Source organism: Miscanthus floridulus, chromosome 19, assembly GCF_019320115.1.
Source record: "Miscanthus floridulus cultivar M001 chromosome 19, ASM1932011v1, whole genome shotgun sequence".
In the NCBI taxonomy this organism is placed as follows: domain Eukaryota; kingdom Viridiplantae; phylum Streptophyta; class Magnoliopsida; order Poales; family Poaceae; genus Miscanthus; species Miscanthus floridulus.
In genome coordinates, this window is record NC_089598.1 from 94,857,366 (window position 1) to 94,874,619 (window position 17,254).

The window sequence follows — 17,254 nt, forward strand, 5'->3', positions numbered from 1 at the left end:
CTGAAACAGATGACTCCTCACAGCAATATTGGAAAGCAGAAATCACTCTAAAAGTAACATGATTCTTATAATGTTTCTTATGTCATCATGATGATGTTTTGAGGCAACATGCATGTATGCACATTGGTCACAACTTTGAAAAAAATACTCCACTTGTGAAAACACATAGATAACTTTATGTATGATTTTCATGATAGCATTGTTCATTTATAAAATTATATGTGAACTGAAATACAATTTAAATTAGCATCATGTTTTTCAGCAAAAACTACTGAACTAAAAGTGCAATATCGCATAGGAACTAGGGTAAAAGATAAAGGAGCCATTTGTTTAGAATACCAGAAATGGCAACATTGCATATAGCACACAGAATGTCAAAATAAGATGGTACTTAGATATATTCAACTGATACTCACGTTACATTATGCATTTGCTTATGTTAGATGATTCATGTAATGCTTATTACTAATTGTGTAACCCTCCAAAATATTCAAATGTTTGCTACAAGTTAAATTTCTATTAGAATGAAAGACAGTATCAGCTACCAAACTGTGATCAACATTCAACAGGTCTAAACAAAATATTTGTATGAAGGCTAAACTTACAAGTAACGTTTATGGAGAGCAACTTATTTTCTAGAAAATATTCAGATAGACAATAGACTTCTGATTTACCAACTCAGCAGTCTGCAGTCCTGTGTGGGATGGCGATTTGAAACTTATATCAAGACGAATTGACTGCACAATCACAATCGTCTTATTCAATTTTGAGCACACCAGCATGTTGCTGCCTTCTGAACTAGAGGTGTCAGACCGAGGAGGACTCCCTTGTTCTCCAAGCATGTTAACTGAATATTCTTGTGAGCCATCCAGTACTGAAGAATACTCATTGGACATATTTGTGTCACAGGGTACATCTGCTACAAGCATGATCACAGGTATCTGCAAATAATATAAGCATGAGGAAAATAGAATAGCTAATGAACTAGCAAAAGAAAGCCACTTACAGCTGTGTTTTCAACTGTTTTAAGGGAATCACTTCTAACCCAGTCCTGGTTTGTAAGACACCTTGCTGCATGCTGAAAGGAAAAAAGATTGTCCACGTAAAAAGAAAGCAAAATTTTGTCCTCAGAACATGCAAGCACATCCATCATGTGTCCTAACTCTTATGCAAACATCCACATGTAAACCAAATGAATTACCTGTAGACATGTTTCCTTGATGCCATTACGGCCTTCCAAAATTCCAGCTTCTTTAATAGGTTCCTGAAAGCAACAATAAATTTAGTATCCACAATAATATGGGAAAAGATGCACTTGAACTAACTTGTCACACGATGTTATCAGTCATGCAACTCACCAGGTTTCGGACAGGAGGAAGAGAAACCACAAGATCAACATCACTAGTTGGAAGAGCCAAACCAGTGGCATTTGAGCCAAATAGATTTGTACGGGAGCGAGGCCACAGATCTTGCAAGCATCGTGTGACTCTTTTGACAGCCCAGTTTATATAGGGCCTCCTCACCAGATTAGCAGCAGCAACCTTGCAGTTTAAAAATGGAATCAACATGTCCTTAGAAAAAGGAACTTTTACTGACACAAATAAAGGCATGCCATGCAATTAGACATCAAGAAGATAAGGATCCCATAGCACACAAAGATGAAATTGATGCCAAACCTAGAAGAAAAGGTGAGATACCTGCTTACAGAATTGATCTATTTCTTCATGTAGAGCATTGTGCATCAAAGAGAGGGATGCCTTGTGAGAACCATTTAGCATATCTTGTGGCTGTACAGGCAATGCCACATCTGGCTGCAAAATTATATTTTAGAAAGACAGAAAAGTTGAATAAACAATCATTCTCACTATTGGGGAAGATTGAAACTAATCCTTACATGTTGATCACGAGATAGCTGTGAAATCTTAACAGGTGGTCCTGCAAAACAGTATCCTCAATTGTTTGCACCAATGTACCAGAAGAAGTGCCCTTGTTACCCCATGAAGGCCATACAACTTCAGGACCATCCAAGCAAAACTGAGCCCTATGGAAAATTTTGTCTTCAGAAAATAAACCTCTCATCCCCAATGTCGAGGACTTGAGCTGCCGATCTAACAATAGGGAATCCTCGTTTTCTTGACTCTCCAGCAGGTGAAGGAGGTGGTGGCCTAGGTACACGAGGAACACTAAGTACTACTGGTGATGGAGGTCTTCTTAGAATAGGTATGTCCCTCCTTGTTGATGGTACGCATGGGCTCCTGTGATCATGACCACCCTTAATGTCAGATCTTGATGACCTTCGTGATATATTAGGACAACTATCGGCCGCAGCATGCATATGGCAATGTATCTGCCTTAACTACTTCACTGCCACAAGACACAGCCTTTGCAACTGAAGTTATTTTATCTTCAGGACTATCTTGCACGGAGATGGAGAGGTCAGAGCTTCATTATTGATGCATTCCCTGTTATCGTGAGCAGCTGGATCCAAAGATTCGTTTTGAGAACAGGATGGAGTGGAGGGTGGTGATGATACACCATTTGTGTATGTAGATGGAATACCATTAGCCACATCATCAACAACTCGTATAACATCAGCCTCATGCCAAGCCCAGGCACTATCATCTGAACTAAGAGATGGTGGCCTAGAAAAACCAGCTCCTGCATGTTCCGCAGGACTCCAGTACATCACACCTCCACCGAAATATTGATTAATATCTCTTCCAGAATGTGCACGGCTATCTGATTCTTCTTCAGAAAACCAGTAGCTTTCATATCATCCGCAACATCACTGTCACTGCAAATACCCCCTCTTTGCACTAGTTGAGCAGGGAACCCTGACCAAGCAGAAGATTGCATTGTGGGGTATACAATGGATCATAGCTTACAGCAGCATTTTTACCATAACCTCTAAAAACAGGAGGCCAGTCAAAACTTAGCGGCACTGCTAGAGAAGGTAACATTTGATTGCATCCAGCATCAATTGGCGGATTCCTCACCTGATGGTTGGCAGGAAGAAAAGGTTGGCTAAATTGAGTTGGCCATTTGTAACCAACATCAAGATGCAACCTGTCTTCTGCAGCTGGACGCTGTTGCATTTCAGGAGATACAAAATGAGATGGTGTTACACTAGGCCATTCGTATGACGTTCCTCCCAGCAGGTTCCTATTGTATACATAATATTCACCGCCACTATTTTTCATAACTCCACCATTTTCACTTATAGCACTTTGAAGCATATCAGTAGGAATAACAGAAGGTAAAATTTGTTCTTTGTCACTTCAGGTTTATCATCCACATGTTTCTCATCACATTCAGTTTTTTCCTGTGCAGATCTTACCAAGGAGTCAACTGAACTTCCATCCAGATTAGTGGAAGAGACATCATTGCTTCTGGAAGGTAAACAAGAGGATGATTGAACCAAGCATTCACTTTGACTAATGTACGATGAGGCCTGCTCAGCCACATTGAAGGCATCATCATGAGCACTCTGAGAAAGTTCAGTAGCAACTGATGAGCAAACTCTAGGAGAATACAATGTGTCTTCAAGTTTTGTGCCCTTACTGGTGGCTACTACCTTTGTTCCATTAGATAAAATGGAATAGTCAGAACAGCTAACTGCTTCAGAGATCTTGTTCTTGGAAGGATCATAAGATGGGTGATGAGGTGAGACATCAGCCTTCAGCAGTTTCATGAGAGGCCTCTGTAGCACTATGGGGAACAACTATTTTCAATTTGGTAGATCTTGGGCTCTCAGGCCTCATCAGATTTGATAGTTTTGTTTTCCCTTTGCGTTTGTTCTTCTTTTTGTTACACTGATTTTTGCAACCATCCAACACGACAGTTTGCTCCTAAAATATCGAGAACTCCTCATAAGTCATGAATAAATGAACAACCAAACAAAACAGAATGGCCAAAATAATGCTTACAACCTTCATTGTTGGTACATTTCCTTGTTAGGAGTTTTTTCAGATGGAGGTCCAGCAGCAGTGCCTTCAACAGATGGAGCACAATGGTTTGGTAAAGGCCTACAATTGCGACTATCTGAACTACTGCATCCATTATCCTGGAAAGAAGACCTTAGGTAACTACAGATAACTTAATATACTCAGTGAAGCATAAAGTCCTATGCCTATGGCAATACTAAAGCAAGCTGAGCAACAAATCAACTATACCTTAGACGGCTTAGCAGATACTGTTAGCTTTTTCAAGGTGCTAGACTTCTTCTTTCCTTTCCGAGAACCTCCACTGGTCTTTCAACATCTTCTTTTTCGGAGCTCCATCCAATTAGTTCAAGATTTATACTTTCTGTCGACACCACCATGAGAAGCCCTTGTAATTTCATAAGTACATCACCAGCAGTAGTAGCAGCCGACACTAATGAACTGAAAAAGATTGCATCACCACTGCAGCAAGTAATGTTGCTCTTCAAACAGACTATCTCCTCGACTAGTTTCAGTCTTTTCAACTCTTTAGCAAATACAGGCTTCTTGCTACAAGACAGAATGTTTGCAACATCAATGGAAGAAGCATGATTCTTTCTGAATAAAGACTGCCGTGTACATTCACAAGATTTGTCTGCCACAAATGATCCTGGTTCACCTAAGCAGAAGCAGAAATTATCCCTTGAGGCACTATCTGATCCTTCAACCATCTCATTTGCCTGCAAGCTTGAGCTATTAGCATATTAGTATGGGCTCGAGGTGTAGAAACATGCTCAGGACAATTGCACGCAAAAGTTTGCAATTCTCTCACAATCAGGGTGACAAAAAAATCCTGTCTGAGATGACAAAGAGCTGATTGTTTGTTATGCATATGATTGGGCTAACTTTGACACATCAAGATTCAAGGAAGACACAACTTACTTCGAGAAAAATGAGGGTCTCACATTTAAATAGAGGATAATTTCCAGAATCATACAGATCACAAAGTAAACTACTTGCAAACATGCTGTAGTGACTATTATATAAAAACACTCTTATAAATACTATTAAAACATTTAACCCACAATGCCTCAGAAATATATTCATTGGACCAAATGCCTGAAACAAGGCCCCTTTGCAATCTGATATTCAATTTTTTTATAACTTGTTAAAAAAGCATGATAGCGCTAACTCTGGTACAACAGTTATTCTGGATTCATTAATTGATTTAAGACTATGCTGAAACTTCAGTTAGATAAAGCATGCAGATTTCATAAAACATCACTTGCCAAACAGTTTGAACATGTTAGTGCCATTTCAGGAAAAGAAGGGTTTTTTTCTCAGCACAAACATAACACAATAGGCAACTTCTGTATGTCATTTCCAAAACAAGAGAAGAACAATGCTTTAAAAATATATGTGAAACCATCTTCATCGTATTTCTGAACCAGGTGCTTTCATATTTCACATGCTTTTTGAAGAAGTTTCTTTGAAACCTACTAGATTGCCTTGCTTTTTTTTATTTAGAGGAAAGGTGCACCTACATTTGCATAAATTAACGTCAATACAAGAAAAGGCAATTTGCTTCTATTTCCTATACAAGGGCCTATTACGAGATTAAGAAATATGGTTTGTTTTCCCTAAACTGATTTTACAAATAAGATTGCAAGACTAGAGTATGCCATGTTATTTCTCTCACTTTTTCCATCCTTCATTCTTTCCATCACCATCAACAGCCTTTCCACACATTTCTTACAATAAAATAGCTACCCCAAAATGCATCAGTATGGGATACACCACCCCTAATAAACACAAACCAGAGTTACTTGACTCATGACATCTTAACTAAATCACAGGTTGACAATGTTCATGTAATAATAAACAAATAAACATCTTATCCCAAACCATATCACTTGAATTAAAATCATTGTAAAAGTTTATACGAAATTACAGATATGACTCTGAAATCTGGAGTTCACTTATGCAAATAAGGCATACAACTGTGAAATGCAACCCAAGTATTTGAAATCCATAATGTCATATTATATCAAAATGCAGCACAGAAAGCATATTACCAGGGCAATTGCACCTTTCCCAAGAATGCCCCATGATCCTTGCTCTCATCCGAGGCTCCAGCCTCATCCACCAATCCACATATCCCTTCTCCCTCCAGAACGCGTTTGCAGCAAGCCCAGCCTTCTCCTTCACACCCTTCCCAATTCGCACCGCCTTCCTCCCTCCAACTCCCCCTCCCCCTGCCGCCGCCCACGACATTCGCAGTGCGATCTCCAACCTGTTGGCCAGAAACTCCTCGATCACGTAGTACCCTTGGCATTAAGCCAGGGCAGCTCCGGGAAATCCTGGCACGCCAGCGCGGCCAGGTCCACTTCCCCCTCCCCGCAGCAGAGGAACCTCCCACCAGAGATCTCGTCCATGGCCGCGACAAAGCCGTCGAGGTCAGCGAGGAAGGCTTCGGCGACGGTGATCGCGTCGGGGCACCGCGACGACGCGGGGGAGGAGGGGAAGAGGAGGATGTTGGCGAAGAGGAGCGCCTGCGCCCGGGAGCCCGCGGCGGCGCGGGCGAGGAGGCCCCGGGAGAGGCGCGAGAGCACGGTTGGCTCCTCGGCCCCGCGCGCGGCGGAGGTGGACGGGGACGAGGAGTGGAGGACGAAGAAGGAGGAGTGGCCGCGGAGGCGGAGGCGGCGGACCATGGAGAGCAGCGCGGCAGCCGCGCGGGGGAGAGGAGGGAGGCGGCGGCCGCGGCGCGCGCGGCGGGGGAGAGCGAGGCGAGCCACCGGAGGATCGCGGCGCGCGGCGACAAGGACGAGGAGGAGGAGGCAGCGGCGGGGCGGGGCTAGGGTTCGCCGCGGCGTGGTAGAGGGAGAGGTGCGCAGTGAGGGCATCCATGAGCTCCTTCGTGTGCGCGGCGCCGCGGAGGTGGACACCATGCTGGGAGCGGCCGCGTCGGTGCCGGTGGTTGGTCGGGACTCGGGATTCAGGAATGGGGAGGAGCGGCCGCTGTGGTGGGCCTGGCTTGGTTTGCGGAGCAGCGGAGACTTTTGCGTCGGAGTACGTACATTTCTAGTTTTTTCACATGAAGACACGTATGTTTTTGCCATATAGTGACGACACTGACAGGTGTGGCTGGGTTGTCATTCTTTGTAATCTGTTGGTTTACGCTTTATTCCTTTTTATTGGCTTGTTGCTCTAGAATGAGGTCGGTTACATTCATAGTAGCATAACCTAAGCATATTCTTGGAAAGAAGCATAGCTTCCATAACAATTTGTGGAGAAAGCAGCCTCACTTTTGGCTGAGACGTGAGACGTATAGGATGATCAAAACCAATTGACAAGCAAGTTTGCTAGTTAGGCTTGTAGTTGAAAATGTGGTAATTTGCTGATCATCTCATCAGTTCCGAGAAGAAAATGACAAGTTCTTACTTCTTAATTAGAACATAGTTTCATGAAGTAGGAACCGTGGAATTTTCTCGTTCATCGAGCAAGAGACTTCACTCGACCAGAAGCTAGAAACTGAAAATGTTGCGCCAGGCCTTTTAAGCTAATTACATTTTACTATAATTCACCATGAGTAAGTTACATGTCGTGTACCAAAAATCCGCGGCTGAAGTAGAGTTAGTGTACACCAAGAATCCAAATATGAACATCTTACAACAACATTTCACCCCTACAAGACTAGGTTTAGGCAGGGAGGGCGGCCGCCGATGTGGCTGGGGGAACCCGGTTCTCAACAGGGATCTCCACAAACTCAGAAAGAATCGCCCGGAACTCGTCTCCGCAGTGTCTCCTTCTCAATGAGCCTCAACGATTTGTCAATGGCCTCCCTGTTGTTTCTAATGTGCCTCAAGGATCTCGTAGGCCTCATCTGACAACTGCTTCACAGCCGAATCATGTCCTCCGCAAGCTTCTCTGACATGGAGTTCCTTGCCATCATTCTCATGATGATCCCCACTCTGTGCTCCACCCTCCATCAGGACCATGGACCAATTTGAGACATACCAAATGTTACGACCATCTGCAGAACCATTGTGATCTCAGTATTGACAACAAAGATCAGTAGTAGTAGTAAAGCATTGAGACAAGATATCTACAGATTGCTGTCAATTCTAGCAGACTCTACCATGTGATTTTGCAGCACAGTTTGGTTCTTAGCATTCATAGTAATCATCAGTCATAAACCACAAAATGGTTCATGAGACTTGCAAAATTCTTTGCAAACGTTAACATTTACGTCAAAAAATTTCAATACAAAAGGTAGTATACCTGCTTGGCTAAGCCAGTAATTTGCTGCAAGTCACCAGCAGCTCCAGTGGTCACCTCAGGCTCTCCAAATATGACCTCCTCAGCAGCTCTACCACCAAGGCCGCCAACAATTCTGGCAAAAAGTTGCTGCCTGGAGATGAGTGTTGGGTCATCCATCGGGATAAACCACGTAAGACCACGAGCTTGACCCCTTGGAACTAAGGTAACCTTTTGGACCGGATCATGGCCAGGTGTCAAAGTTCTGCAAAGAGATTTCCACAAACGAATGAGATTGCGTACAAATTTGGCATGGAATGGTTACAAAGGAAATGACATACAAAGGCACTCCAATAACTCAAAAGTGAAGCCACAAAGATACAATATGCTTTCAGAGGGGAACATAGAAACAGAAAGGAGCCACTTAGTACATCACAGCAATGGGCTAAGCATTAAATATTAAGACAAAGTCTACTCTATTTCAACATCAAATAATTTCCCTGTCATCCAATTACCAGACCATTTTAGATAGAAATTTAGCTAGCCAGCTTTAGAAACCATATTAGCACATGTACGCACCTAATTAATTGAAATATCTTAGAAATACTTAGAATGCATCAGGATATCTGAGAAAAATCAAAACCTAAAGTAACCCAGTCACGTTCCAATGTTTAAGGCAAAGGAGAAAAAGATCTGCAAAGAGGAAGATTCATCTCTTACCCGCAAATGGCATGCCCAACTTCATGGTAAGCAACAAGACTTTTGCTCTTCCCGTCCGTCATCACAGTCCCTTCCATACCAGCCACAATTCTGTCAATAGAATCATCAATCTCTTTTGAAGAAATTGCTGTCCTCCCCCGTCGTCCAGCCAGAATGGCTGCTTCATTCAGAAGGTTTGCCAAGTCTGCTCCACTGAACCCAGGTGTTCTCATTGCTATGACATCAAGAGAAACATCAGAATCAAACTTCTTGTTGCTACCATGCACTTTTAGAATCTCTGTCCTCCCACGTACATCAGGAACATCGACAGACACCTGTGTAAGAATTACAAGGCATACCCAAAATGTTAAGAACCCCAAATATTTCTGGTTAAGATCTAAATAGCATTCAGGTACTGAATGAGAGATGAACCAAGCTGAACTAAATGGATCAGCCGAGTAATCTACAAGGAAACAAAATGGATATTGAACCTTTGGCTACAAAATGATTAGATTTATTTTTGCACGCAAGCAATAGACATTAGAGAACTTTACTAAGACAGAACAAACAAATATAAACATTGACAGATAGAATCCAACAAAAAAAACCAACCTGTCTGTCAAAGCGCCCAGGTCTAAGTAAAGCGGAATCCAAGATGTCAGCTCTGTTAGTGGCAGCAATAACAATAACTCCAGTGTTGCCCTCAAAACCATCCATCTCAGTTAGTAGCTGATTGAGAGTCTGCTCCCTTTCATCATTCCCACCACCAATACCTGTACCTCTTTGCCTTCCAACAGCGTCAATTTCATCAACAAACACTATGCAAGGAGCATTCTCCTTGGCCTTCTTGAAAAGGTCGCGAACTCGGAAGCACCAACACCAACAAACATCTCCACAAACTCAGAACCTGAAATTGAGAAAAATGGCACGCCAGCCTCTCCTGCAATTGCCTTGCAAGCAAAGTTTTACCAGTACCAGGAGGACCGACAAGGAGAACACCTTTAGGAATGCGAGCGCCAACAGCAGTGAACCTTTCAGGTTTCTTCAAGAACTCAACCACTCCATGAAGTCTTGCTTCGCTTCATCGACACCAGCAACATCATCAAATGTAACACCAGTGTTGGGTTCCATCTGAAACTTGGCCCTAGATTGACCAAAACCAAGGGGAAAGCCAGGACCATTGGGTCCACCAAGGCCACCTTGTGCCCTTCTTGACAGTAAAAAGCCACCGATAAGGATAAGCGGGAATGCCAAATTTCCAATAAGGTTGAACAGAAGAGAACCAGAGTCCTCCTGGTTGCTGTGAGCAGCAAAATCAATGTTCTTCTCCCTCAACTTCTGAAGAAGCTCCTGGCTTAGACCAGGAAGCTGCACACGGACTCTCTGCACGCGGTTGCCAAGCTCAGGAGAAATGGCCTCCACGATAGCAATTGTCCCGTTCTCAAACAAATCAACCTTCTTCACTCTATCCTTGTCAAGATACTCAAGGAACCTCGAATAAGACATCCTCGAGGACGAGATGCCTTGCTCATCAGCGAGAGCTTTCTTAGCGCCCAACAAGGTGGGCAGTCCAACTCCGAGGTTCCCAAGCGCAAGTTTTAGGAACTTCCTTCTGGCATCGCTGGTTTTGTGCTCCAAGGAAGCGATCTGACACCGGCCTTTGTGTAACACCACTCGATAAGTGCTGAGAAGGGAAGCACCCCCTTTGCCGCAAGACTCATGGATGGCGGCGCCATCTTTGCTCACTGAAAAGTCGAGGGATCTCATCAATGAGAGAAAGAACAATTGTTGCAAAAAAAAAAAGAGTTCATCCAGGAGCTTAGTCTATCGTTCTAGATCATCAATTCAATTCAATTAAACAAGCACGGGCGCGGTTCAAGTCTTTACTAAAGAGTATATGGAAAATTCCTCAGAGAACAATAGGATGTAAAGTGCTTTGGAGTAAGTAAACAAAAAAATATGATTCACAAGAGAGTTTCTATTGAAGAACTGCAGGTACTTCCACAGGCTACAAGCGCCCAAACCATTATTCCTTACTCCAGCCTGCTAAAGTATGATCCTTAGTATACAGTAGCCCGTCATACCTCGTCCGTGGAAATCGACAAACTAATTCAACAGAAGAAGCTAATAAAAGATTCCGCTATCCTACTGGCGAATCCTAGATTAGCTCCACGCACCGACACTCCTACTTCACCCCCTATCTTCAAGCTAAAGGAGTCTAAACGAAGTCTAACCACACACGCTCCAGAGTGTTAGATTGATCTCTAATCCTAAACTGGGCCCAACGGCCCAATTGGGCCTTTGATCCACGCCCTGATCGGGGGCGCCCAGCCCACCATGGCTGGAGGGCCCCTGTCACACTGCGCAATAAATAGAGGTGGAGGCCAACGGCTCCGAGTACGAGGTTCGCCTGAGCTACAGTTCCCCACCGAAATCCCTAATCCGATCTAGAGGGGTGCAGCCAGTGACGAGAAGCCACCAGCCACGCCGCCACCGCCTTTGCATCTACACCGAGGGGCTGCTACGTCACCGGGCTGCCCTGCAACCGCTACTGCACCGCCGCTTCGACTCGACACCGCCAACGGGTTATCGCCAAGCACTGCGATGGCGAGCCCATCTTCAACTAGGCGGCCGAAGGTTTGCACCCTTCACCCCTCTCTTTCTCTCGTTCTATCTACTGCTACTACACCTCTCTTTCTCTCATTCTATCTACTCCTACTACACCAGTAGATGTTCTTAGGACTCATGGTTTTATTCAATAGCAAATAGACATGCTAGTTCTATGCCTAGAGATCCTGCTTAAGGTCTAACACAGAGCACGCTCCCATCACAACTCACAAGCAAGCAAGATAAAAAACAACAACTTGGCAGCCCCCAATCCGACAACACTAGACTGGATTCAAGCAACCGGTAGCAGAATCAGTTACCAAAAAGCACAAATCGAAGACAAGCACGCACCTGTGTGTGAACCGGAGCCGGGAGGGGGGAGGAGGAGGGGAAGGGAGCGAAGCTGAGGAACTATAGGCGGGAGGGAGCGAGCGAAGCTGAGGAGCTAAGTAGGCGAGCACACTGGCGGGCGAGGCGAACGGGCGCAGATTTTTCTCCCCCTCACCGCTTGTCTGGACTCGTCAGACTCCCCCGCTCCGGTGCGCGGTTGCGTGGGGATTGTCTCGGGGAGGAAGGGAGGGAAGGGGGTGCGGTGGGGATGCGGCGACGTGGGCGGCTCGGCGGCCACAGCGTCGATAAGGAAGAGCCCACATCACATTCCGCATAGACGGGAGTTGTAGTAGACGACTAGCCAGGTGTTGAGGCGGGTGAGATTTCCGAAATTCCTCCTGGTCCAAGTGCAAAATCTCGGGGTTTTGGGGTGTGAATTTTGTGGCCAAAGTCCAAAGGGATTGGAGTTTGGGTTTTTTCCTCTGTCGTGGGCTGTCGAACTCACGTAGGATTGGGAGGAGAACCACGGCAAGGGCCAGCGGCTGGTAGCAGCATTAGCTGTTTGTAACCCAGCCGCCCATTTCTTATGTATGGCTTCCAGCCATCCAGGAGAATTCGTGATTTCACATTGCAACTTCTGTGTTTGGGAGGCATTAAGCCACTCCATGTCTTTGCACACGTGCAGGGTCTGAGGACCGGATATCAGGTAACCGCCCACGACACCAGTGTACATTTCTCAAGGTGCGAGAGAGGACGGTTTTATATGTCCTCATAACTCATGTTGGTCTCAGCGAGGAAGGGAGCGAAACCCGATCAAAAAAAAAAAAGGAAGGGAGCGAAAGCGAAAGCGTTCTCTCTTCTGAGGCCAGTCTCAGTGGGAGTTTCATCTCTCAGTTTTCAACACACCTATATTTTGAAAACAGTGTAGAAGAATTTCATCCCCATGAAACTCTCTCTACTCCTATGAAACTTTTATCTTTTCTCTCTTCATCAAGACAGTGCCATGTCAATATATTTAATATCCATAAAACTTTATGAAATCTCTATTGAGACTGGCCTAAGTAATGTTGGTCTCCAGGTGCTTCTTATTGCCATCGGCCACAGGCCTTCTCATGTTGGTCTCCAGGTGCTTCTTATTGCCATCGGCCACAGGCCTTCTCGTCTGCACAGCAGGAAAGCGTTCTCTCTTCTAACTAATGTTACCACCTAGTAACATGTATTGACGATGTAGCTAAACATGTGTTTATCACCTAAAAACATGTGTTTATTCTTTGAACTAAGAGGGAGATCACGTAAATAAAAAAGAAAATTATGGATAAAACTGAACCAAAGGATATTTAAGGAGCAAAAGGGAAATCATGCGAGTAGTAGCTAGTGCCTATTTCGGCGGGCAAAAGTAACTGTGTAGCTCTCTCGGGGGGCATTTGCAACTGGAACTGGCCTTCAGGAGGGAATATGTAATTTTTGCAATTCAAAACCTTCATGTATTCCTGGAGTTTGGAACATGTGGCTTGTAAAGGTCGTTCAGGTTAACACAAAGGGCTACTAAAGATCACGATCGCATCATCACTGTATGACAGATTAATACACAACGACAACAACTTAACTGCCGCTGCTTTCACAAAAACAACTGTCTGCTTTGGTTTTCTTTATGATATGTTCTTCCCACGGCATGTCATCCTCAGGTCCCAAATAGAGCATCATCAGAAAGATGTCATGGCACGTAAGAGGTAGCCCCTGGTGTACAAGCCTCGAGAGTTTTCCCTTGGGTATGTCGATACAAAACTGAATTAAAACGTCAAGGCGGGTCTTCATGCTTGAAGCTTCATTTGCTGCGCTTCAGATCATACACAACACATGCATCCGCAGCAGTTTTCATCTGTACCCAGGAAAATACATGGATGTCAAAATTTTGTGCTTCTTATTGAATCCACTATCAAATTGCATTATGAGAATCATGTAGAATATGCAACACAGCAACAGTTCTAAAACCAGCTATTTAGATATACTCTTGTAATGACATGATTCGGGGCTAAATGCATGCAAATGTGTGAATTGCAATAAGCTGCAGGAAACTTCAAGCAAGAATACCTGGATGACGTTGGTGACTTGTTTCACTGCCCAGCCAACTAGAGTGGAAATAAACACCAAGACAACGACGGGATTTTGGTTCAGGACACCTTTGCATACCTATTAAAATGTTATTAGTACAGAAATACCAGATGCTAAATAACTCACATGCCAACTCGAAATGGTAATATATAGAAATGATGCAATCTTACACTAAGCAAGCTTGTTGACTTCTCATCAGCAAAGAGAAAGAGGATAATATATAAAACCTGTAAGTTTAGTCAAAAGAAATAGATTAGAGGGTGAAATATAAAGGCATATTTTGTTAGCTGAGTTAAAAATTGCTGGGTGTGCTGACTGCTGAGACATTATTCAGTCCACAATACAACGTTCAACTGTTAATTTTCTACATTTGGATAAATTCAAACTGCACAACAGGATCACAATTCTTGAGGATAGCACAAGGTATGAGCGATGACATACCTCGCAAGAAACACAGCAGAAGGCCATGAATGGCCTGTACCCATAATATAATTTCAGAAGCCAATTGCCTGTGTGTTTTACATCCTTGTGGCTAGTCTTACCTGACAAGAAAGAACTAGTATAGAAAATATGTCATTACATAGTTAGCAAGTACTCCCTCCATTCCAAATTGTAAGTCGTTCTGGCTTTTCTAGGTACATAGCTTTTATTATGTCTAGATACATAGTAAAAGCTATGTCCCTAGAAAAGCCAGAACACTTACAATTTGGAATGGAGGGAGTAATAAAGAAGTAAAAAATGATTTGAACATGAGAAATTCTTGAATAGAACACATGCATCATGAATCCATCAGACAATTATTAAAAATGTAATTGCTATCAGATTTATTCTGTTGCCTCAACTACCTTAAGAACAGGATTAAGTGCTGACTAGAAAACAAACTTGGAACTTGCAAGAACTGAACAAAATGGTAGAGGAAACAGGAAACTGACCTGTACATTTGAAACCAGTGGCTCGTAATATCCAACCCAAGCAATATCAAGAAGACTAAACCAGGTCTGTAACAATGTTTGCAATTAGGATTTGTACTAGACATTGAGATTCAAGACAAATCAATACAACCTCGTCTGCTTTCGATACCTGTAAAACTGGGAGAGAAGGGCCAACAAACAAGCAGTGCTAACCCTGAAGAAGAGCAATGTGAGCTGTGAAAATATTTCAGTATGTAGAATGTATTCACCCTGCATATCCAGAGTTTAAAGATTTATTCAAGGAGTACCTATCTGTAACCATGTCCAACACAGCTCCAAATGTTGATGCTGATTCATACAATGAGATAAACTAATCAGATAGTTTCATAACTTAACAGATAGCTATATACTGTGGGGAAAAGAAAAGGAATAAGAGATTTAGCTGAGATCGGTCTTTTCCACATAACCATTTGAAAGTTGGTCTCCAGCACACAATACAACGAAATTTAATTATAGCAAAGATGGGTATTAACCTTCTTTACATAAGGACAGGCTACATGACTAGAACACAGGGAGAATGTGAAGTATTACCTTGATTAAACTTCCGTGCAAACCAACCATCCACACCATCAAGGACAAAGCTAGCATGTTTGCGAGATGTTAGAATAACATACATAAATCATTGGCAGACACAAGTAGTTCAGATATAAGGCACTCACCTGAAGAAGTACAGGACAGCAAAGAGAGCCTTGTTGGAATAGCAAACCGCAAATGCAATGAAATTTATGATGATCCTAAAATACCCTGTGTGATGACAATTCCTGGAAGTTTAGTCACATAGGCTTCCGCTTTTCATCCATGTTAAAAGCAGCTGTAAATGAACATATTGCCTTGTTGGTTAAACTATATATCCTCTACTAAATTTATGGCTTCTTTTATGTAGCTATTCTTGGGCAGCAAAGTGGCAACAAAACTAAAATGCAGCTATGTAGATGGTGCTTCTACATAGCAAAGTGGCAACAGAAACTAGAAATCAAATGACAGAAAATAGGCCAATGTTTCCAGTTGCACAAGTCATTACTCATTAGTGCAATTATCCAGACTTTGAGATATGTAAGTCACAGAAAACGTATAAATATATTATAAGATAAGTTTTGGAACAGCAAAGTAGCATGTCATCAACAGATAACCGTCCAGAGGCGTACCGATAATGTTAGGGATGTAAAGATAAACCGATGGCATTTTGCCAGAGGACAATTGTGCCACAGAAGATCAGTAGTAACCAAGATCTTGAAGGCCGGCAGTTTTGCCCTTAAATTGGTAGCAGCAGTAAAACTTAATGGGATTCCTGTCAGATAAGTATATCATTTATATATTGATCCAAAAAAATATAGTTTTGACAAGGAAATTATAGTACGAGTACAATTAACACACTGCTACTATAAACCGGGCATGATTGAAGCATTTGCTTCTTTGCTAGTATAAATCTAGGCAACCGATATCATATTTATGCCCATTATATGCATGGTTTTGGCATCATGAAGTTGATGTAACAACATGGGGCCAGGGGCAGAGCCAATATAACACATGTACACCCGATAATTTGTGCCAAAGAAACGAGTTAGTAGGCATAATACATGCATACACTTGTGGTTAGATCAGACCAGATCCGATCCGGATACAGATAGCCAAATAGCTTAGGGTTCGGGTGCTCAGTTTTGCACAGAAGGAAGGGAAGAGAAGGGGCGGGCACACCTGGTGTGGTAGGCGCTCGTCGCGGGCAAAGGGCTCGACGAAGACCTGGACAGCTGGGAGAAGAGCGGCGGCGGTCGCCGGCGTGTTCGGTCGCGCTGACGCTAGGCCTGGCCCCGTTGCTGCAGACATACGGTCGTCGAAACTCGAAACCACCTGGCCCGGCGGAAATGACCACCGAATCGAGTGTCTAGTCTAGCTCTCCAGATCCCCTGGCTCTCGGTCTCGGGCCAGGCGAGCTGAACGGGAGAAGAAAACCGGAAACAGGATGCGAGGGGTATTGGGCCGAATTTCTCCTTCGTTTTTTTTTCTTTTTCTGCGCGCGACCACTCTGGTTTGGTACGGAGAGCGGCCGTTCAATCTTCTCGGCTTTCTTTTTCTTTTCTTCTTTCATCATGACACTTGGTTTCTTTTTTCCCTTTTCCTATTTTGCTTATATAACTAATTTTGTTATTATAATTCTTGCCTCATTAATAATCATTTCTATTTTATCCACTAGTGAAGGCTTTCTTTTCCTCTTTTTGTCATTGGCCTAGGGGTAAATTTTTGTTGTCGATCTTTTTAATGTTGTGTTCTAATTAACTTTATAATCTTTTTATTTCACATAAATATGTCACGAAGAAATTTCTCTGAAATATGTAACATTTTTCTGTTGATGTTAGAATG

At 43.2% G+C, this 17,254-nt stretch overlaps 1 protein-coding gene and 2 pseudogenes across 1 annotated transcript; all 3 read right to left on the minus strand.

Moving 5' to 3' along the window:
• Positions 1 to 467: 467 nt before the first annotated feature.
• LOC136528673 (uncharacterized) lies at positions 468 to 6,868 on the minus strand (annotated as a pseudogene).
• Positions 6,869 to 7,619: 751 nt separating this feature from the next.
• On the minus strand, positions 7,620 to 10,612 carry LOC136528691 (ATP-dependent zinc metalloprotease FTSH 2, chloroplastic-like; annotated as a pseudogene).
• A 2,647-nt stretch (positions 10,613 to 13,259) lies between these two features.
• Positions 13,260 to 16,798, minus strand: LOC136527836 (CDP-diacylglycerol--inositol 3-phosphatidyltransferase 1-like). The gene is made up of 11 exons (XM_066520681.1): positions 16,592 to 16,798; positions 16,042 to 16,184; positions 15,556 to 15,640; positions 15,428 to 15,477; positions 15,145 to 15,184; positions 15,006 to 15,050; positions 14,858 to 14,923; positions 14,367 to 14,481; positions 14,096 to 14,152; positions 13,905 to 14,003; positions 13,260 to 13,692 (listed from the first exon to the last, which is right to left on the minus strand). Exons 2-11 carry the CDS (start codon positions 16,076 to 16,078, stop codon positions 13,639 to 13,641), a joined length of 648 nt encoding a protein of 215 aa, XP_066376778.1. The 5' UTR covers positions 16,079 to 16,184; positions 16,592 to 16,798; the 3' UTR covers positions 13,260 to 13,638.
• Between the last annotated feature and the right edge of the window lie 456 nt (positions 16,799 to 17,254).

Coding starts and splice junctions, on each gene's coding strand:
- LOC136527836 (XM_066520681.1), bottom strand. CDS start 16,078: ATGCCATCGGTTTATCTTTACATCCCTAACATTATCG. Junction 15,641..16,041: donor TTACATCCCTAACATTATCG/GTACGCCTCTGG, acceptor GTCATCACACAG/GGTATTTTAGGATCATCATA. Junction 14,924..15,005: donor CTTCTCTCCCAGTTTTACAG/GTATCGAAAGCA, acceptor ACATTGTTACAG/ACCTGGTTTAGTCTTCTTGA.